General features: G+C 40.4%; 2 protein-coding genes across 9 annotated transcripts in view; both read left to right on the forward strand.

The window, feature by feature from the left end:
- The first annotated feature begins 266 nt into the window (after positions 1-266).
- Positions 267-7,256, forward strand: ZBTB6 (zinc finger and BTB domain containing 6). Of its 2 annotated transcripts, none has more exons than XM_008958648.5 (2): positions 267-2,453; positions 3,231-7,256. In XM_008958648.5, the coding sequence occupies exon 2, from the start codon at positions 3,240-3,242 to the stop codon at positions 4,512-4,514; it is 1,275 nt and encodes a 424-aa protein (XP_008956896.2). In that variant the 5' UTR covers positions 267-2,453; positions 3,231-3,239; the 3' UTR covers positions 4,515-7,256. The 2 variants fall into 2 exon arrangements, with proteins under 2 accessions (XP_008956896.2, XP_003833189.2); XM_003833141.5 differs by having other exon boundaries at positions 267-2,054.
- A 2,579-nt stretch (positions 7,257-9,835) lies between these two features.
- RC3H2 (ring finger and CCCH-type domains 2) overlaps positions 9,836-22,089 on the forward strand; it is a 56,388-nt gene continuing 44,134 nt past the window's right edge. For 5 of the 7 annotated variants that reach the window (XM_003833136.6, XM_008958645.5, XM_008958643.4 and 2 more), the window contains exons 1-2: positions 9,836-10,210; positions 17,724-18,021. In XM_003833136.6, the coding sequence (XP_003833184.1) occupies positions 17,791-18,021 (231 nt within the window). In that variant the 5' untranslated portion in view covers positions 9,836-10,210; positions 17,724-17,790. The other 2 variants (XM_063594225.1, XM_008958642.4) reach the window with 2 other exon arrangements.

The raw sequence follows: 22,089 nt of genomic DNA on the forward strand, positions 1-22,089 counted from the left end.
GCACGGTGGCTCACGCCTGTAATCCCAGCACTTTGGGAGGCCGAGGCGGGTGGATCACAAGGTCAGGAGATCGAGACCATCCTGGCTAACACGGTGAAACCCCGTCTCTACTAAAAATACAAAAAATTAGCCGGGCCTGGTGGCAGGGCATTAGTCCCAGCTACTCGGGAGGCTGAGGCAGGAGAATGGCGTGAACCCGAGAGGCGGAGCTTGCAGTGAGCTGAGATCGCGCCACTGCACTCCAGTCTGGGCGACAGAGCAAGACTCTGTCTCAAAAAAAAAAAAAAAAAAAGGAATAGATTTGGTGCAGAGGCTGGGCGTGGCGGCTCATGCCTGTAATCCCAGCACTTTGGGAGGCCAAGGCGGGTGGATCACCTGAGGTCAGGAGTTCGAGACCGGCCTGGCCAACATGGTGAAACCCCATCTCTACCAAAAATACAAAAAGTAGCTGGGTGTGGTGGCAGGCACCTGTAATCCCAGCTACTCGGAGGCTGAGGCAGGAGATTTGCTTGAACCTGCTAGGCGGAGGTTGCGGTAGGCCGAGATCGTACCACTGCACTCCAGCCTGGACGACAGAGTGAGACTCTGTCTCAAAAAAAAAAAGAAAAAGAACTTCTTCAGACATATCTTCATTCAGCACAAATACTTGATGCCTACCAAGTGCTAGACTTCGAGAATACAAAGATCAGTAAGCCACTGTCCTAAATAACTCTGCCTAGATGAGGCACAAATTAATACAGGCGTGTTAACTGCAATAATGAAGGCAGGAAAAGGGATTACAGGTTTCCAACTGGGAACCAATTATCTTAGGGCAGTTCAGGATGATGAGATTTATAAACGGGTTCTTTAAAGATACGTTGGGGAAGGCCGGGCTTGGTGGCTCATGCCTGTAATCCCAGCACTTTGGGAGGCCAAGGCGGGCGGATCACGAGGTCAGGAGATCGAGACCATCCTGGCTAACACGGTGAAACCCCGTCTCTACTAAAAATACAAAAAAAAAAAAAAAAAAAAATTAGCCAGGCGTAGTGGCGGGCACCTGAAGTCCCAGCTTACTCGGGAGCCTGAGGCAGGAGAATGGCGTGAACCCAGGAGGCGGAGCTTGCAGTGAGCCGAGATCCTGCCACTGCACTCCAGCCTGGGCGACAGAGAGAGACTCCGTCTCAAAAAAAAAAAAAACCTGGGGAAAAGGCTAGGGCACGTCAGAGGAAACAGCTGGGCCAAAAGTTTTGGGATGGAGGAACGCATTTAAGTGTGAAGCTAGATCCAGAGGTTGGGGCCATCTCCTGATGGGGCATTATCTAGGCAATCTCGAATACGGATCTTTATGATAGTTTCTGCTCTGCCACCTTTCAAGTTGTAGGTGGCCCCAATAAGGAGAGGAATCGTCCCAGAATAATCCATAAAAGGTCTGGTTACTCTGACAGACGTGCCGTAACCGAACCTCAAACCCCGTCTCCAATTCGGATGTTCAGGAGGACTCACAAAAGGAAATGGCTCGGCTGGGCGCGGTGGCTCAACCCGGTAATCCCAGCATTTAGGGAGGCCGAGGCGGGCGGATCACCTGAGGTCAGGAGTTCGAGACCAGCCTAGCCAACATGGTGAAACCCCGTCTCTACTAAAAATACAAAAATGAGCCAGGCGTGGTGGCGGGCGCCTGTAATCTCAGCTACTTGGGAGGCTGCGGAGCGAGAGTCGCTTGAACCCGGGAGGCGAAGGTTGCAGTGAGCCGAAATCGCGCCATTGCACTCCAGCCTGGGCAACAAGAGCGAAACTCCGTCTTAAAAAAAAAAAAGGGATGGTGGGGGAAAACGGCTCGAGTGCCGAAACTGGGACAAGAGAGATGGGGCTTGCCGGCATTCAGGAGCCTTTCTGTCATTCCAAGAGGGGGGAAGTGAGGAAGGAAGACCGTCTCAGAATGTCCTTCCGGGGCGCCTAGAGGGCCCCAGTAAAGAATAAAGCTGGTTGACACCGGATGTGTTTTCTTCCAGGCTAAGTCTATCTTCCGGCTTGGGCAGACGCTGCCGCGGAATCCTTGACTCTAGTTTTCTGAGTCGGTGAGTGAGTGCAAAGTAGATTCCTCAGGTGGAGGGTGCCTGAGGAAGAGGAGGAGGAGGAGGAGGACAGCTGGGCTCGGCCCCGGAGTGGCTAATCTGGTGCTGCAACCAGTGGGCCGACAGGGCCTTGGCCCTTCGCAGGGTTGCCTCCAGAATACCTGTGTGCTGAACCTGGCATCCGGTTTCAGTTCAGCAGATGTTCCCTGAGCTCCTCCTGCTCTGTGTGGGCCCCTGAGCTCGGTGCAGGAACACAGATGCATCAGGCACCATCTCGCGGTGCTCAGAGAGAGCAGCTGACTCTCTCTGGTTGAAACGGGAGGTGGAGTCATATTAGTTTTACTTGATTTGGGCTTAAAGGAGCCTAATCACTAGCTGAAAAAAGGAACTGGAAACGCGAATGTAAGAAATGTGTATTCGTGTCTTTTTGTCTGGGTAATGATGGAAAAATTTAGTATTGAACGAGGTTCGAGTATGAAAAAGAGAATAGAAGGTGATAAAGCCATAAAGATGGGTTAGAGCCAAATCGTGATGGGTCTCGTATTCTTTCCTAAGAAATCTGGACTGTCCCGGAGGTAGAGAAGAACGATAGAAGATTTAAAGCAGAAAAGGGAAATTTAAAATAAAATAAAATAAAATAAGGGTTGTTAATCCTGGTGGCACTCAGGCGGGTAATCTGGCATACACAAGAGTGTGGTATAAAGAAGACCTGTTGGAAGACATTGCAGTTGTCCAGGTGAACCGGAAGGAGGACCTGTTGTAGTGGTGGGGAGTAGGAAGTTTGGAGATTACGTTAAAGTTGCTAATTGGATATATTATGTTAAATCAACTTTGTGGTGGTCACAGTGCTTATTATTGGATTTCAAAATTGATAGATTGTTCTTGACCACAAGGCACACAACATTTAGCAAAAGAAACAAGCTAGAAACTGTTCACTACAATTCATTGTAATGAATGTTGTAACAAAGTTATGAAAAATGTGCTATGAGATCATAGAGAAGTGCATTATAAAGTTCTCGTTTTGAGATGGTGGCATAAAGGTTCATAACACCTACATTAGACTTTGAGTCTTCTTTTTCCTAATTCAGGTTTGGGGTTTTTCGTTTGTTTTCACTATTACAGCATGGGAAAGCATTCCCTATCCTTATTACATCAATGTTTGTGTTTTATTTTGCTTAGATTGTGATCATGGCTGCTGAGTCTGATGTTCTGCATTTCCAGTTTGAACAGCAAGGAGATGTGGTCTTGCAGAAAATGAATCTTTTGAGACAGCAGAATTTATTTTGTGATGTATCAATTTACATTAATGACACTGAGTTCCAGGGGCACAAGGTGATTTTGGCTGCTTGCTCCACTTTTATGAGAGATCAGTTTTTACTCACACAGTCAAAACATGTCAGAATCACCATCTTACAGAGTGCAGAAGTTGGCAGAAAATTGTTACTGTCTTGCTATACTGGAGCACTTGAAGTTAAAAGGAAAGAGCTTTTGAAATACTTGACTGCTGCCAGTTACCTTCAGATGGTTCACATTGTGGAAAAGTGCACAGAAGCTTTGTCAAAGTATCTGGAAATTGATCTTTCTATGAAAAACAACAACCAACACACTGACCTGTGTCAGTCTTCTGATCCTGATGTTAAGAATGAAGATGAAAATTCTGATAAAGACTGTGAGATAATTGAAATTTCAGAAGATAGTCCTGTAAACATAGATTTCCATGTTAAAGAAGAGGAAAGCAATGCTTTGCAGTCTGCAGTAGAGAGTCTGACATCAGAGAGAAAGGAAATGAAGTCACCAGAGCTGTCTACAGTAGACATAGGTTTTAAAGACAATGAAATTTGTATCCTTCATGTAGAATCCATCAGTACAGCTGGTGTCGAAAATGGGCAGTTTTCACAGCCTTGTACCTCTTCAAAAGCAAGCATGTATTTCTCTGAAACACAGCATTCATTGATCAATTCTACAGTTGAGAGCAGAGTGGCTGAAGTTCCTGGGAATCAAGATCAGGGCTTATTTTGTGAGAATACTGAAGGAAGTTATGGTACAGTGAGTGAGATTCAGAATCTGGAGGAAGGTTATTCACTGAGGCACCAGTGCCCCAGGTGTCCTCGAGGCTTTCTTCATGTTGAAAACTATCTGCGCCACCTTAAAATGCATAAACTATTCTTATGCTTACAGTGCGGAAAAACATTTACACAGAAGAAAAATCTCAACCGACACATTCGAGGACACATGGGCATACGGCCCTTTCAGTGTACTGTGTGCTTGAAGACATTTACTGCCAAAAGCACACTTCAGGACCACTTGAACATACACAGTGGGGATCGGCCATACAAATGCCACTGTTGTGATATGGATTTCAAGCACAAGTCTGCTCTCAAAAAGCACTTAACCTCTGTCCATGGCAGAAGCAGTGGTGAAAAACTATCTAGGCCTGATCTCAAAAGGCAAAGTCTACTATAATTATAATCACAGACTTGTTATATAAAGTTTGTATTATTCTATTACGCAAGTCTTTCTGTAGAGATGCAGCATTTGTAATATTTCATCCCCCCAATCTTTGTTTCTTATATTTTGTCAGCTTACACATAATCATTCTTTCTGAACTTCTAACAGTTCCAAAGTTATGGGAGGCACAGTAAAGCTGATGGGATTCTGTCTCATCTCATACCTTACATATAAGTCTCAGTAGTATCCCTAGAGAAATAGTGTTCCTCTCTTATATATTCTTGATTCTAGTGACAAAGGATCCAGCAGTATTTGCAGATTCTGATTTGGAGTCTCTAGGTAATTGATTTAAGTATAAAATCCAATCATATAAAAACTTTAATGAATTAGGATAACAAGAAGAGAAAATAAAGGTAAAAACACTATTATCTGTTTCTAGTCACTTTAGAACAGATGGCACTAAAAAAAATTTTTTTTAACTTTTTACCAGCTGTTCTTGGATTCCAAACTAAACACCAAGATACTTCTCATTTTAAAATGTATAAAGTAACAATTCAGATTCACTTGGGAATAGCAGAATTTTTTTATACAGGGTTAATAATCCTTAAAATACTTTTATTTCCATGCCTTATTAGTATACATACTTAAGAAATGGTTCATTGGGCCCGAGTTTCTTGATTTTATTTAATACAATCGGATTTAATAATTTTGTGGCCGGTAAAATTATACCATTGGCATGAAGCTGTGAAAAATGAGAAATTCTACCTTTACCAGGGATATCTGTTCTACTGTTTTAAAAGTTCCTCTCTATTTTATTTTTTATTTAACATGAAGTAAAATTGAAATTTCTTCTTGGTGTATAGTTCTGTGAATTTTAACAGAAAGATTTGTGCACCACTACTGCAGTCGGTACAGAACAGTTCCTTCACTCCCAATAGCTCTCTCATGCCGTCCCTTTGTAGTCAGCTCCTTCTAGCTCTAATCCTGGCAACAGTTCTCCGTCACTATTATTTTGCCTTTTCTGGACTGTCATATAAACAGAATCTTATAGTACGTTCCCTCTTGAAATGCTTTTTCACCCAGCATAATGACTTTGAGGTTCATCCATGTCATTTTAAATTTTGAATTGGCAATATATATTCTAGCTGTTACTAGATGAGCAATTTAAAAAGGGGTAGCTATTAGTGTTGTATTTTTTCATTTACATTAATGTAATTTCCATTCACTATGTGTTGATAAAAATCTTAACCATCCCTAGAGTTTTATATTTCCAAAAATATGCCAAAAGGAAAACCATGACTGTATGATTATTTTAGCGAGAGTCATATTTGAGATGGTGTTCCGAGCCATAGTTCTCTAACATCTCCGTCTACATATAACACAAAACTTTTAAAAATTATTTTAACAAAGATTAAAATATACTGCAGGGCAAATAATATTCTCTAAAACACAGGAACTGCTTTTCGTAAAGAAGACTGACTAGATGCATCTTTCTTTGAAGCTGTTCTAGTCCTCCTCTAGTTAACTTAGCTTTATGTAGAATTTCTACTGTATTTAATTTCTATTGAAGCCCTTCTGTATTTTAAAATGTAATATACTTTGTACCATTTATAAAAATTGTGTGATGAATGAATCACATGTTCGTTGTTATAAGTGTTAACCTTTTTTTGACAATTTTGTGGGAAAGACATTCTCCACTGAATTTTAACTTTCCTTGAGACTTTCAAGAATGCAGGTCTCGTTTGATGAAAAAACCGACTTCATAACCCAATGTTACTAGTTAGCGACATTGTGCTGAACTTCTCCTTGAACTTTTTAACTTTATATGTAAAATAACTTTGATCTTGATCATTTGAAAGATCATTTCCAGGTCTAAAATTCCATGATTTTATATTTAATTCTTCCTGAGAACAGAAGAGGGGAAAGCAAGAGAGGACGGTTTTGTGTCTTTATGAACTTTGTTACTTAAGTACTCCATTGGAGACATAATTTTTCTAATTAGTGGATCTTTTTCCACTGGAAAGTGTGATAGCTCATTGCTAACTTTTCATTCATAGCTCATTGCTTCCATTTGACCTAAGATTGGCCATTTGTTGGTGTGAAAATATTTTCTTTTCAGAAATAGTTTACTAGTGATTGAAGTACTTTTCTTATTTTTGCTTCCTATTATAAAATGGCGTGGGGGGAAGGGGGAAGGATGGAGATGGGAGGAGAGGGTAAAAGAATAGTACTCTGATTTTTTAGGAATTAGTATCTACTATCTTGGATATTTGAAAAAAAATTGGTTGAAACTATGTTTAAGTTTTATGTGTGCCTTGTAAGATTGTTGTAAAATTTTTTGTGAGCACTTTGAGATTTTTGCTGGGGGAGGGGTGTTTTGTGAAAGTGATGGTTATTATTTATATTATTTATTCCTGTTCAGTAGCACAGAATGATCTCCAAACATTCCTAGGAGAGTGTCTGTTTGCATGATATGTCTAAAAATTTTCAGGAAAATGGAATCTTTTTTTAAAGTTCAGGTATGACAAAGTATAGAATTTATTCATTTAACATATTCACATTTAGTTTGTGTTTCTGATATGACAGAAAATTGCAAAGTGTTTGAGTTCAGCCTCTTCATTTACTCCATTTACATATAAAAGATCTTGAAAAGGTAGTCGTTACTTCGTTGTAAGAGAAAAACACTTGCCCTTTTTCCTGGGATGTAACTATCTTACATGTTTACATAAGAAATAATAAACTGGAGGTGGGAATGGAGAACAATGTGTTTTGTCTTCATCTTTGAACTTTTAAAGGATACAATTTAAAGGATACAATTTCTCCTGACTATACATTAATCATTCATCTAGCAAATACTTCCTGAGTCCTTACAATGAAGTATAAGTTAGGTATACAGACAAAAATTCCTGCTCTTGTGAAACATCTTAGTGAAGGGAGACAAACAGTAAACAAGTAAGTAAAATCCATGTATGTCAAATTTTGAGAAGGAATTTGGAGAAAAATCAGGAATAGGGAGTACCAGAGAAGGGGGATGGAATTGCAATTTTAAATATGGTGGTCAGCGCCGGGCGCCGAGGCTCAGGCCTGTAATCCTAACACTTAGGGAGGCCGAGGCTGGCAGATCACTTGAGGTCAGGAGTTTGAGACAAGCCTGGCCAACCTGATGAAAACCCTTCACTAAAAATACAAAAATTAGCCGGGCATGGTAGCGCTCGCCTGTAATCCCAGCTACTCGGGAGTCTGAGACAGGAGAATCCCTTGAACCTGGGAGGCAGAGGTTGCAGTAAGCCAATATCACACCGCTGCAGTCAGCCTAAGTGAGGGAGCAAGACCCCATCTCAAAAATAAATATGGTGACCAGGACACCTTTGAAAAATCTCCGATTATCAGAAATATATATTCTCCTGTCTAGTGAAATGTAAATATATCCAGTAGAATAGAAAAATTTGGCCTGGACTGGTGGCTCATGCCTGCAATCCCAGCACTTTTGGAGGCCGAGGCAGGCGGGTCTTCTGAGGTCAGGAGTTCAAGACCAGCCTGGCCAACATGGTGAAAACCCGTCTCTACAAAAATACAAAAAAGAAATTTAGCCGGGCATGATGACGGGTGCCTGTAATTCCAGCTACTGGGGAGGCTAAGGCAGGAGAATTCCTTGAACCCAGGAGGTGGAGGTTGCAGTGAGCTGAGATCATGCCATTGCACTCCAGCCTGTGTGACAGAGTGAGACTCCGTCTCAAAAAAAAAATATGTGTACATATATGTATATATAATGTGTATGTTTATGTGTATATATACTTATATGTATCTATATATGTGTATATATATTTATATGTATGTATATATGTATATATGTGCATATATGTATATATGTGTGTATATATATATATATACACAGTAGGGTGGAAAACAAATATGCACATGTAAACTACCTATCACTGTCCAGTTGAAATTACTGAAACAATTATTGGTTGTTAACAGTTCTCTAGGCCTGGCATATGTTTCATGAAGAGAAGAGAACGAAAAAGATAATGTGTGGAAAAAACGTCTTCGATGTGGCCAATGAATCTTTTTTCAAAAACACTGATTTTTGCCTGTCATTCAGACAAATATAATAGGTAATAACTATATATTTTGTTAAAACTGTAGGAGCAACCTTTCCATATTCTAATTTATCGTAGGTTTACTTCGATATTTTTGTTGTTGGGCATCTGATTTCACATTGGAAAGTGCCTTGAGTTTAATTACAAGTCATGGTCATTTGTTTTCTTCTTTTTTTTGTTGAGACGGAGTCTGGCACTGCCCCCCCCGCCTGGCTGTAGTGCAATGGCGCGGTCTCGGCTCACTGCAACCTCCGCCTCCCGGGTTCAAGTGATTCTCCTGCCTCAGCCCCCCGAGTAGCTGGGATTACAGGTGCCCGCCACCACACCCGGCTAATTTTTGTATTTTTAGTAGAGACAGGGTTTCACTATGTCGGCCAGACTGGTCTCTAACTTCTGACCTGGTGGTCCACCCGCCTCGGCCTCCCAAAGTGCTGGTATTACAGGCATGAGCCACCGCGCCCGGCGTCATGGTCATTTTCTAGCCTACATTCTTTAGTTTCTCATCAGTAACAAGGGGTACATTGTATCTGCCTTCTAGGATCACTTTGCTAATTAAATGAAATGTAAATAAAACTAAAATATTTAAAATTAAATATCACCTAACACAGGACCTGCCTGACACATACTAAGTAGTTTATAAATGTTAATTCTGATATCCCTATTCCAAGTCTGTTTCATCTATAAATTATAAACTGTAAGAATAATTCTTACCTTAGTTCGCTGTGTAAAAAGCTTCAACAAATATTTGAGATATGATGCCAGAATTTGTGCTTAAATTTTGTATTTTTGCCAGCTTTTGAGGAGCTCAGAGCTTTCTTCCCCCCCTCCCCCCCCCCCACTTTGGACTCTTTGTCTAGAAACAGAGTTTTCTCTCTAATAAAGAAGTGAGATGTGGAAGTGCCTGCCAAATACATGTTTTCTTCTTGTTTTTGTAATGGGGAGATTACTTGACATCTTTGTAAAGGGATTGAGGGATCCTGTCAGCATGTCATCACAGGAGTGTGAAGAAGAATGTGACACAGATGTATCAGATTCTGCTCAATGGATTCCACGCTTTTCACAAAGGGAGTTAAGACACTCGCTCAAACCAGCGTCTAGGAAGCCGGCTCAAGGCGCAGATGAATGTGCAGGGAATTTCCCATCAATCCCTTCGGCTTGCCTAGTCCTTCTCACAGTACCTCCCACAGTGCTCCGGGGCTCCCTTGTCACGTGATCGGGGTGGATCCGCTGAGGCAGAGGGAAGTTGATGCGCAGTTTGGGTGGCTGGGGCTACTACGCTTTCCTTCCAACTCCCGACTCCCGGGCTTGCGTAATCTCGCGTTAAGTGGGGAGTAACTTCTCGCGAGAGCTAGGTCGGGATCCCTCCAGGTCCGCCTCCGTGGTGAGGAGGAGGAGGAGGAGGCGGAGGTGGAGGGAGAGGGAGGAGGAGGAGGCCCCGTCGCGGCCTTCGCCGCCGCCAACGGGGCTGTCCCTGTAGCTCCCGATGGAGTTTGAGGTCGTGAAACCTCCGCCGAGCTCTGCCCCGGCGAGACGAGGCGCCTCCGTCGCCAAGCCGCGCCGTCGCGGGGCTCCCGGGAGCGGCCCTTAGCGACCCCGCCCGGGCCCCCTCAGGTAGGGCGGGGGCGGGCACGATGCGGCTCGGGCCCCAGCCCGGGTGCCTGGTCCCCGGCGGTCGGGCGGGAGACCAGTCTCAGCCCTGGGGCCTGTGCGCTGTCGCCCCTGGTGCCTCGAGGGTTGGGAACTGAGGGCCGCACCTGACACTCGGACGGAACCCGGGCCCTGCGGAGGCCCCTCTCTCTGGTAGGGCTTTTTCGATGCGGAGCGACCGGCTCAAATGGCCACCTTCCTTCGACACTGGCCGAGCGGACGCCTCTGACCCCTAACGAACCCACCCAAGCAAAGGCCCGGCTTCACTCTCCCTTTTCTACACCAGTTAGTAAGGGGGTTTGGAAGAGGTCCTCGAAACCAAGTCTTCTCCTAGCTTTTCAGCTTTCTACCCTGGGGCTTCCCGAGACCCTAGCGTAGGGGGTGGTGGAGGCGATCTGAGTGGTAAATAGGAACCCCGGCCAAACAATGCCCTGGGAGGGCTTAACCTCCCAGGATGGGGATGGCCGGACCTGAGTGGTTGCACAGGGGTTGTGGCTAGGAGCAATGGCATGAAACACAGCCAGGAAATTCTGCTATGGCTTTCTTCTTTCTCTCTCTCATTTTTCCTTCTTGGTGTAGCCTCTTGAGGAGACTCTTCCACCATCTTAGAAGAATGGTAGAAAGCATCTTTGTTTCCCAGAGAAGCAGCTGTACTTTTTTCTATCCTTAGCTTTCAGGATGGGAGAAGATGAGGGTAGCTGTCATTTCCATCCTTCAAATCCCAAGGCAGCCGTTTAAGATACCGGCAGATAAATCCTTCACACCAAAATTGACTCAAGTAATCACTGGCATAAAGTAAATCTAATCCAGTGATTTATTTATGTTTTCATAACCCTTGGGTTCCCTTTTTAATTCCTCCTCTCCCCTTACCCACGGCCTTCCTTTTTTTCATTTCTACTCTCCCCCTACCCATTGTGGGTGGGTGAGTTTGTATCCCAAATAAAGTGCTTTAAGTAATCTTTTTTCCAATTTTGTATTGGCCAAACTTTTAAGTTCCAGTAGGAACTTTTGGTTAACCTGAGAAAGCTAACGTTGCTATACCACAGTGGTATAAAGTCACTCAAAAGCAAAGAAACAAATGTTAGCCGGTGCAGCCTTTTAATGGTTAAACATACAAACTTAGTTAAAAGCTTTTTACGATATTAAGAATATTAATAGATTCTCCTTTTTAAAAAACCTTTTAGCTGTCTAAAAAGCTATACCACTGTTGTAGCTTCACATGCCTTTCTTACGTTGTTTACTTCCACGTTCAATTTTTGAAGAAATAGAGGTCTTTAACATCCTGTTAAAGACTGCTTTTCAATATTGACATTTTCGTTGATTTGGAGATTAATGTTTTCAAAATTTTAGAGTTTGGAAAATTGCTAGGAGGACAGAATGTGAAACATATATTCTAGTTACGTTTAGAAAAAGCAGATGTTATGATTCAAACAGGCACTTGTTCTATGAGGATTTAATTACACTCGTGTTCATTAGTGGATCCTTTGAGTTACCCCTGATCTGTTATTTCTGTTTTGGTAACCTGACATGTAAGAAGACTTACGTCCTTTGTTCATATATTTTTGTTAAATCATACTCTGCTTTTGTAATTTGCTGTCTTCCACTTTGAAAAAACCAAAAATTTGCATTTTGGCAAAGCATTCTTCTTTACACTCAGGATTTTATATTCAAAAGTTGAACTTCTACATTGTTTGCAATAGCTAAGAACGCTAAAAAAAACTTCATAACAAGGTTTTAGTAACTACTTACTGTTTAGTTTGTACCGTGTTGAAGTTTCACTTTTTAGTGAAGGAAAAAGGAAGCATGGGTAAAATAAAGCTAGCTGAAAATTAAAAATAAGTTCATGTTTTGCATCCAGTCTCATGAATGTTATGATCAGCGTCTCTAATTTTACTAAAGCTTTAAGTGTAAGTGTGAGTTTTACCTCAATTTCTTGATAAAAGTTTTAAGTATTACTTTATAATTTAAATATTCTAGAGTTGCACTGTCCAGTACTAGCCAGTGGCCACATGTGACAGTTGAAGATTTGAAATGTGGCTTCTGTGAATTGAGATGTGCTTTAGGTGTAAAATACCAGATTTCAAAGACTTAGTACCAAGATTTTTTTTAATATCTCAGTAATTTTAATATTGACAACATGTTGAAATGATACTTTGTATAAACTGGGATAAATAAAATATATTTTAACTTTTTTTTTTTTTTTTGAGACAGTCTCTCTCTATCACCCATGCTGGAGTGCAGTGGCACCATTTGGGTTCACTGCAACCTCCGCTTCCAGGTTCAAGCAATTCTCGTGCCTCAGCCTCCTGAGTAGTTGAGATTACAGGAAGGCACCACTACACCAGGCTAATTTTTGTATTTTTAGTAGAGATGGGGTTTTGCCATGTTGACCAGGCTGGTCTAGAACTCATGACCTCAAGTGATCCACCCACCTCCCGCCTCCGCCTCCCAAAGTGCTGGGATTACAGGCGTGAGCCACCACGCCCAGCCTCTTTTAACCTTTTTTAATGTGACTACCAGAAAATTAAAAATTACTCGGATTATAATGGCTCACATATTTCTATCGGATATTACTGTTGTAGATCAGCATTACTCTTCCAAGAAATATGTTAGTGGAATAAAAGTAGATGTATAAAAATCCAAAACTTCCAGATAGATTATCCTGTTACAATCAGAATAATTAAAGAGCTAAGGACTTTGGTAATATGAAGGATGAAGTTATCCATTGGCTATGATTTGATAGGCAGAAGTAAGTTCTATCTCAAAGAAAGTATTTTTCTCGTCATCACTAATATTAGTTATATTTGTTAAAATAGAAAGTTGGCTGGGCGCGGTGGCTCACGCCTGTAATCCCAGCACTTTGGAAGGCTGAGGCGGGTGGATCACCTGAGGTCAGGAGTTCGAGACCAGCCTGACCAACATGGATAAACCCCATCTCTACTAAAATTACAAAAAATTAGCTGGGCCTGGTGGCGCATGCCTGTAATCCCAGCTACTCCGGAGGCTGAGGCAGGAGAATCGCTTGAACCCGGGAGACGGAGGTTGCAGTGAGCCGAGATCCTGCCATTGCACTCCAGCCTGGGCAACAAGAGCGAAACTCCGGCTCAAAAAAAAAAAAAAAAAAAAAAGAAGTAGTTATCTCATTATTGCCCTATTAGAATGCATTGAGACTGGGCGCCGTGGCTCATGCCTGTAATCCCAGGACTTTGGGAGGCCAAGGTGGGCAGATCACGAGATCAGGAGTTTGAGATCAGCCTGACCCACAGGTGAAACCCTGTCTCTACTAAAAATACAAAAATTAACCGGGCATGGTGGTGCGCACTTGTAATCCCAGCTACTCAGGAGGCTGAGGCAGGAGAATCGTATGAAACCGGGAGGCGGAGGTTGCAGTGAGCCGAAATCGCACCACCGCACTCCAGCCTAGGCAACAGAGTGAGACTCCTCCATCTCAAAAAAAAAAAAAAAAAGAATGCATTGGAAGTTATATCTAATACTTATTTTAAAACAGTTCAACCACATAGTGTATTTAAGAAGTAAAATTTGAGTCATATATACTTCACACGTTAACGGCAAAATCACATATTATAGCACTCTTTTAAATTGCAATTCAATTCCTTTTTCTCCAGTACTGAGTTTCTAGCTTACAGGTTGTTTCCATTGCTGTTTTGGTTTTTACTTGTCTTTTAGCTAGAGATCCAAATTGTGCTTATGCTTTAAATATCATTTTTTAAGAACAAAACTAATTATTTTTAAGTTTTCTAAACTGGGAAGTACTGTGACAGTCCATTTCAGTAGCTTATATTCCTCACATAGGTTAACAAGAATGAAAACAATGGTTTTGATTAGAAGAACTAAGCCCTAAGGTTTACATTTTTATTAAGAGAATTGTAAAATGCTGTATACATATATGACAGTTAAAGAAGCATAAACTTTATTCTGGCATTTTAAAATCAGATGCCGTAGACCTGAACTGGCTGCATAATATGGTGGACTAATAAGAGAAAATGAAAGTATTTAGCTGGCTCTTAATAAAGCAGTTTGTAATTTGAATCATATAAGAGATGCCTATTGTGCTTCCTGTTTTATGTGTCAGCACTCATAGCAAGGAACTTACAGTCTGGAAAATTATTTGAGCGAAAAATTGTTTATGGTCCCACCTTTAATTTAGCATTTCTCACTCCTATGCTTTATCTTATTATCCTTCTTCAATTTTTGTAACTGGTAACTAAAATTAGTTAATACAAATAATTAGAATGTTTTTCTTAAGGAATCACTTTAGGTATCTTGAGTTGTAGGCCTTTTAGTCCATTTTATCTCAGTTTGAAATGTTTTGATTATTTGAGAAGAATACTTCAGTAATAACTATAAATATTCATAGCAATTTAGACTTACATAGACTCAAATAAGTTGCATAAAATGTATTAGTATAGGTCTAGAAGTTTTGCAAATTAATATATAGTCTTAGTGCTCCATGGTTCATTTATATGCTCTTTAAATTATAAAGACTATAGGATATTTACCATTTTTGGTAGTTACAAAAATATTTTCTAGGTAAACGTTTACAAAGTGCCTGTTTTGAAGGAATGAAGTTTCTTCTATGTTTTAGATAAAATTTTATATTGTATTTATCTTAATTAAGGAATCTAGGATTTACTGATAATATTACTGAAGAAAAACATATTTGGAAAATCAAAGCGTTTCTTACATCTGATCGTATAAGGGAAGTTTAGTTCATAATTTACTGTCAGAAAGCTAGACTCTGACACAGAGAAGAAAATTTGGTAGAGTTATTGCCAAAATTTTGGCAGTGTTTTTCCTTTATATCTTAAAGGTATTAATTCAATTTGTGGTAGAAATTAAACTTCTCAGTATTAATTATGTTAAAACCTCTGATGTTTCTATGCTGAAACACACTAAGGACTATTGTAACATAAAACTATACTAAGGACTATTGTAACATAAAACTATTAAGTGTGCTCTGGTATAGTTTGAAACAGTTTAAAACTGTGTAGTAGGTGACAATATGAAAGATAGCATTTTTCTGTATAGTTGAAACTCCCCCACCCCAAGCCCCACACTTACGTGCTTTAATATAAAGCATTTCAGAAAGGCCTTGGAAAACTAAGGAAAAGGTATTTGCTCTTATTTTGTACTACCAGGTGGCCTGTGATACCCTAACCCACAGAATTAGCATTTCCAAACAGGTGGCCATTATGAAAAACTACACGCAATGTCCTGTTTTCATAAATATTTAATCAGTTCAAGTTATTAACTATATTAGGGCTTTCAGTAGATTTAAGATGAAATTCATTCTTCCTCAAAGGCCTTTTCTTGTATAACTCTGCAAACCAGAAAACTGGATGTTAAAAATGTTCAGTAGTTTTAGGGAGTGATATATTCATCTGCTCAGTGCTCATCTCTAAAGTTGGAAGGAAACTAATTGGTTTTTAGATTGATGGCATTAATAGATGTGGTAATTTGAGGATGAAAGTTGTAAAATTATAACTTGGAAGATTTGGTTACTTTAAAGATAACGATATTAGATAATTTGCATTAGAGTTGTTTGAGAAAGTTTGTATAGGGGTGCTTTTTACATAGCAAGCCCTGTAATTCATTTTTACCAAGATTTTTTTTTAATCTCTGTTTTTGTGAATATAAAAGCGCAGGGCCGGGCGCGGTGGCTCACGCCTGCAATCCCAGCACTTTGGGAGGCTGAGGTGGGCAGATCACCTGAGGTCAGGAGTTCAAGACCAGCCTGGCCAACATGGAGAAACCCTGTCTCTACAAAAATTAGCCGGGCATGATGGCGGGTGCCATCCCAGTTACTTGGGAGGCCAAGGCGGGAGAATCACTTGAACCCGGGAGGCAGAGGTTGCAGTGAGCCAAGATCACACCATTGCACTCCAGTCTGGGCGACAGAGGGAGACTTTGTCTCTGGAAAAAAAAAAAAAAAAAAAGAAAGCACAATAAAGGCTAATAGAATTTTTTTGTATGTTGGCATAATTGAGAATACTTTCTGTTATATATTTTTTCTTTTTGAATGTGACTACATTTTTAAACATCTAATTTCTGTGGAACTAATATATTTGGGTTGGTAAACATTCCTGTGAAATAAAGTATTAGTTGTTTAATTGCCCTAAATACCTAGATTTCTTGTTCACCAGAGAGCTTTTGTCAGACTTATGTAAGTCTTGAATTGGAAGATAAAGAAATTCTGGGAAGTTTAGTGTGTTCAAATTAGTATCGTTTTGCTACTAAATCTTTTACTTTACTAAAATTATGGAACTTTTTTTTTTTTTTTTTTGAGATTAAGTTTCGCTCTTTTTGTCCAGGCTGGAGTGCGATGACGTGATCTCGGCTCACTGCAATCTCTGCCTTCCACATTCAAGTGATTCTCCTGCCTCAGCCTCCCTAGTAGCTGGAATTACAGGCATGTGCCACCACGTCTGGCTAATTTTGTATTTTTAGTAGAGACAGGGTTTATCCATGTTGGTCAGGCTGTTCTCAAGCTCCTGACCTCAGGTGATCCTCCCACCTCGGCCTCTCAAAGTGCTGGGATTATAGGTGTGAGCCACCACGCCCAGCAGGAACATTTTGATCTCAGAAATAAGAAAAATTCTCTCACTGTTTTTTTCTATGTGCCTTTTCAGTTTTTAATCATGCATATATAACTTTTTAGAATAATGTTTTATTCTTCTATGTCTTCCTCATTGGACTTTACAGTTTTTGGTTATATATATCAATCGCTAAATAATGTAGTTTTATCAGAAGTATTGTATTGAACAATACAAGATTTTTATGACAATTTTTTTGTTTTACTTTGGCACTGCATGTTGTGGTCAGCATTAGTCTTTCATTTATGAACAAACAGCTCTCTTAATCATCTCTCAGTCATCACAGTCTTCTCTTATATGTTGATTTTCAGTGCCTCATTTTGCTTCCTAGCCAAGTCTTGTCAGAGATTTCCTCTTTCAGGTGGCAAGGCTGTTTTCTTCACACTTGAGTCTCTACAATATTGTTTGGATCAGTAGTTTCCAAAGTTCATTAACTCCTGGCCATACCTTATTATGTTTTGGGGTACTGGTTATCCAAGGGAAACACTTTTTTAAACAACAAAACAAAAAAACCGCCCAGCAGTCCAAAGTAATTTCTGTTCCTAAAAATGGAATATGGAAAGTTAATTTGCTTGTTTGATGTGGTCATTGAGAAAAATACATAAAAGCTTTGATGTTTATTATGTCAGCAACCAATATAAATACAGTTTAGTTGAAAGGAACACTATTAAGGTATTGTTTCCAGGCAGAATTTCAGAAATGTAATTAATTCAGCAAATAAGTTTTTTTAAAAAGACATCCAAAGGTTATAAAATTATTTAGAAGTATTTTAGGTCTGAAGCTGTAATAGTTGACTTAAGCAATTAACTCTTCAAAGGTGAATGATGAATATGTGGTTAATTCATACTTTTGTCCATTTCTAGCTTACAAAACACTACACAGCAAAATAATGATCTGCTAGACTGCTAACCCGAGCATCCAGCTTCCACAATGCCTGTGCAGGCAGCTCAATGGACAGAATTTCTGTCCTGTCCAATCTGCTATAATGAATTTGATGAGAATGTGCACAAACCCATCAGTTTAGGTTGTTCACACACTGTTTGCAAGACCTGCTTGAATAAACTTCATCGAAAAGCTTGTCCTTTTGACCAGACTGCCATCAACACAGATATTGATGTACTTCCTGTCAACTTCGCACTTCTCCAGTTAGTTGGAGCCCAGGTAAGCATTCAAGATTTTACTATAGGTTGGTGCAAAAGTAATCACTAGTTTTGCCATTATTTTAACGGCTTGTCCAGCCTGCAGGCTACATGTGGCCCAGGACATCTTTGAATGCGGCCCAACACAAATTCATAAACTTCCTTAAAACATTGTGAGATTTTTTTTGTGATTTATGTTTATGTTTTTAGCTCATCAGCTATCGTTAGTGTTAGTGTATCTTATGTGGCCTTTTTTTTTTTTTTTTTTAGACAGAGTCTCACTCTGTCACCCAGGCTGGAGTGCAGTGGCGTGATCTGGGCTCACTGCAACCTCCACCTCCTGGGTTCAAGCGATTCTCCTGCTTCAGCCTCCCAAGTAGCTGGGACTATAGGCCCACATCACCATACCCAGCTAATTTTTTTTGTATTTTTAGTAGAGACGGGGTTTCACTATGTTGGCCAGGCTGGTCTGGAGCTCCTGATGTCAGGTGATCCGCCCACCTCAGCCTCCCAGGGTGCTAGGATTACAGGTGTGAGCCACTGCACCCAGCCATCTTATGTGGCTTTAATGGCAAAAACTGCAATTACTTTTGCAGCAACCTAATAATTTGTTACATGAAATAGTTATTGAACTTTATTCAGTAATAGGTATAAAGTATGTTTAGTGATCATTAAGGTGTAAAAAATAAATTTCAATGTACCTGATTTTCATGATTGTATTCTGCGAAAGATTTTCTTTAGATAATGTCATATCCTTATACAAAACCTTAGATTACATTATAGTTCATATTCAATTCTGTGGCTAAAATTTATGTATATAAGTGATATTGGTGGATAAGAAACATTTTTATATAAGCATATATATTTATTCACCAGGTGATATGAAAAGAAATGTAATCAAAGCTTTGACCAGAAACAGGTCTTTTTGTTGTTGTTGTTACTTTTTTTACTTCACTTGACTTTTTATATAATAGTGTAAATGAAACAATAAGGTCTATGTAGGGAGGTATATATGGAAAACCAAAAACCAATGTGTCAGTAATAAATTCTGCATGATTTCTTCTGAACATGTGTTGTATCAAGCTTGTCTAGCTTTCAGGCGACATGCAGCCCAGGACAGCTTTGAATGCAGCCCAACACAAATTCGTAAAGTTTTTTTTTTTTTTTTTTTTTTTTTTTTTTAGCTCATCAGCTATTGTTAGTGTTAGTGTATCTTATGTGTGGCCCAAGACAATTCTTCCAGTGTGGCCCATGGAAGCCAAAAGACACCTCTGAGCTATGTGATGCTTTAGTTGAACATTAGGGGGAAAAAAAAAAAGAACATGTGCTATAGAATTCATGTTTGTAATTATTTTATTGAATCAAAGCAAGACTCTAGATTTGAAATAACATATTTAATGAGGGTGTACTTTGCATTAGGTTTGACAGAAAGTATTCAGCATTTATTATTACTAATTCTTACCATAGGTTTTCAGATAGTTATTATCCCCATTTTACAAGTTAGGAAGAGATGAAATTCTGTACATCATGTGCTACATATTAAAGCCAGAAAGGAATTATTTTTCTGATTTAATAGAAAATCCAATAAACCAAAATACTTCATTCATTCCTTTAGTATCTTGATATTTGAAGTCCTCCTTGTAAAGCACAAAATCTCTTTTCAGTGTTTATAATCAAGTTACACACTATGAAATCAAGGTGCATCTACAATTGATAGTGTATCTTAATTTAATTGCCAGTATATTTTTGTTAATGGAGTATAAAATGTTGCCTCTTGCAAACAACATTTTAGATTTGATAAAATATCATAGACTTTTTGTAAGAATACTAGCTACCACCAGACACAGTGGCTTACACCTGTAATCTCAGCACTTTGGGAGGCTGAAGTGGGCAGGCTGCTTGAGGCCAGGAGTTCGAGACTAGCCTGGACAACATGGCGAAACCCCATCTCTACAAAAAATACAAAAATTAGTCAGGCATGGTGGTGTGTGACTGTAGTCCCACCTACTTGGGAGGCTGAGATGGTGAGATGGGAGGTTCACTTGAGCCCAGGAGGTGGAGGCTGCAGAGACCCAAGATCGTGCCACTGCCCTCCAGCCTGGGTGATGGGAGTGAGACCCTGTCTCAAAAAAAAAAAAAACCTAGCTACCATTTATTTAGCATCTGCTATAGGTCAACAGGTATTGTGTTAATATCATTTGTAAATGTTATCTCAGTTGGTTCTTAAATTGCCTACAGGTCTTTACAGTGTGAATTCTGTTATCTCTTTTACTACTGTTCTTATTCTGCTTAAGCTACACTGGCTTCTTAGCCAGTTCTCAGATATACCAAGTATATTGCCAAGTGATGGCTTTTGTAGTTACTGTTACCTTTGCCTAGAACGTTCAGTCTGTCTCCATTTTCTTTTTTGTTGTTGTTGTTGAGATGGAATCTCTCACTGTCACCCAGACTGGAGTGCAGTGGCGCAATCTCGGCTCACTGCAACCTCCACCTCCCAGGTTCAAGTGATTCTCCTGCCTCAGCCTCCCGAGTAGCTGGGATTGCAGGTGCGCGCCACCATGCCCAGATAATTTTTGTATTTTTAGTAGAGATGGGGTCTCGCCATATTGGCCAGGCTGGTCTCGAACTCCTGACCTCAAGTGATCTGCCCACCTTGGCCTCCCAAAGTGCTGGGATTATAGGCGTGAGCAACCGTGCCCAGCCTCTCTCTTCATGTTCTTTATTCATTCATATCTCACAGTTCTCAAGGGAGCCAATCCTGACCACCCTAATTAAATTTGTAACCCCTCGCTAGTATTTCCAGTCCCCCTTATCTTTGCTCTATAATTTCACCTCTTGGAACACTACACATTTATTATGTTTTTAATTTATTGATTGGCTACCTCTTCTCCTCTCCACTAGAATGTGAGCTCCACAAAGGCAAAACATTTTGTCTGTTTTGCTCATTGATATATCCCTGGTACCTATAACTGTGTCCAGTGCATGGTAAGCACTCCATAAATATAATTATTTGTTGAATTGCATTGAACTTTTTTTTTTTTGAGACGGAGTCTTGCTCTGTCGCCCAGCCTGGAGTGCAGTGGCGCGATCTCGGCTCACTGCAAGCTCTGCCTCCCAGGTTCACGCCATTCTCCTGCCTCAGCCTCCGGAGTAGCTGGGACTACAGGTGCCCACCACCACGCCCGGCTAATTTTTTGTATTTTTAGTAGAGACGGGGTTTCACCGTGTTAGCCAGGATGGTCTCGATCTCCTGACCTCGTGATCCGCCTGCCTCGGCCTCCCAAAGTGCGGGATTCCAAGTGTGAGCCACCGCACCTGGCCTATATTGAACTTTTATAGCGGCACTACAAAATACAAATTTTCATCTTCATTTTGCAGATATGGAAATTATGACTTGGAGCAGTTAAGTAATTTACTCAAGGTCATTCATAGAAGTAGCAGAGCTGCAATTTTTACCCAAGTTTTGACCTTTGAATGAGAACACTCTGTCTTAATAATGCTTATCTTAAGTAAATAATATAGTAAAAAGGTGATAAGTGCTATGGGGAAAAAAAAAACTGTGTCTTTTTTTCTCCACTCTTTAATTTTGAAATTCTTTCAGACTTACAAAAAAGTTGCAAAAAATACTATTCAGAGAACTTGTATAACTTTCCACAGCTTAACCTAATGTTAACATCCAACACCAAGAAATTAGCATCGATACAATACTGCTAACTTTCTGCTTCTTTTCTTCCTTCATTAATCCACACAGCTCCTGCTGTTAAGTATGTTATTTTTTGTTGTTGCTGTTATTGTTGTTATTTTGAGATGGAGTCTCACTCTGTCACCCAGACTGGAGTGCACTGGTGCGATCTCAGCTCACTGCAACCTCAGCCTCCCGGGTTAAAGAGATTCTCCTGCCTCAGCCTCCTGAGTAGCTAGAATCACAGGCATCCACCACCACACCTGGCTAATTTTTGTAGTTTTTAGTAGAGATGGAGTTTCACCATGTTGGCCAGGCTGGTCTCAAACTCCTAACTTAAGTTAATCTGCTGGCTTGGCCTCCCAAAGTGCTGGGATTACGGGCATGAGCCACCGTGCCCGGCCTTAT

This window comes from Pan paniscus, chromosome 11, assembly GCF_029289425.2.
Source record: "Pan paniscus chromosome 11, NHGRI_mPanPan1-v2.0_pri, whole genome shotgun sequence".
NCBI classification, from domain to species: Eukaryota; Metazoa; Chordata; class Mammalia; order Primates; family Hominidae; genus Pan; species Pan paniscus.

Excerpts from the sequence above, each read along its gene's own strand:
- ZBTB6 (XM_008958648.5), top strand. The coding sequence starts at position 3,240 with ATGGCTGCTGAGTCTGATGTTCTGCATTTCCAGTTTGAACAGCAAGGA.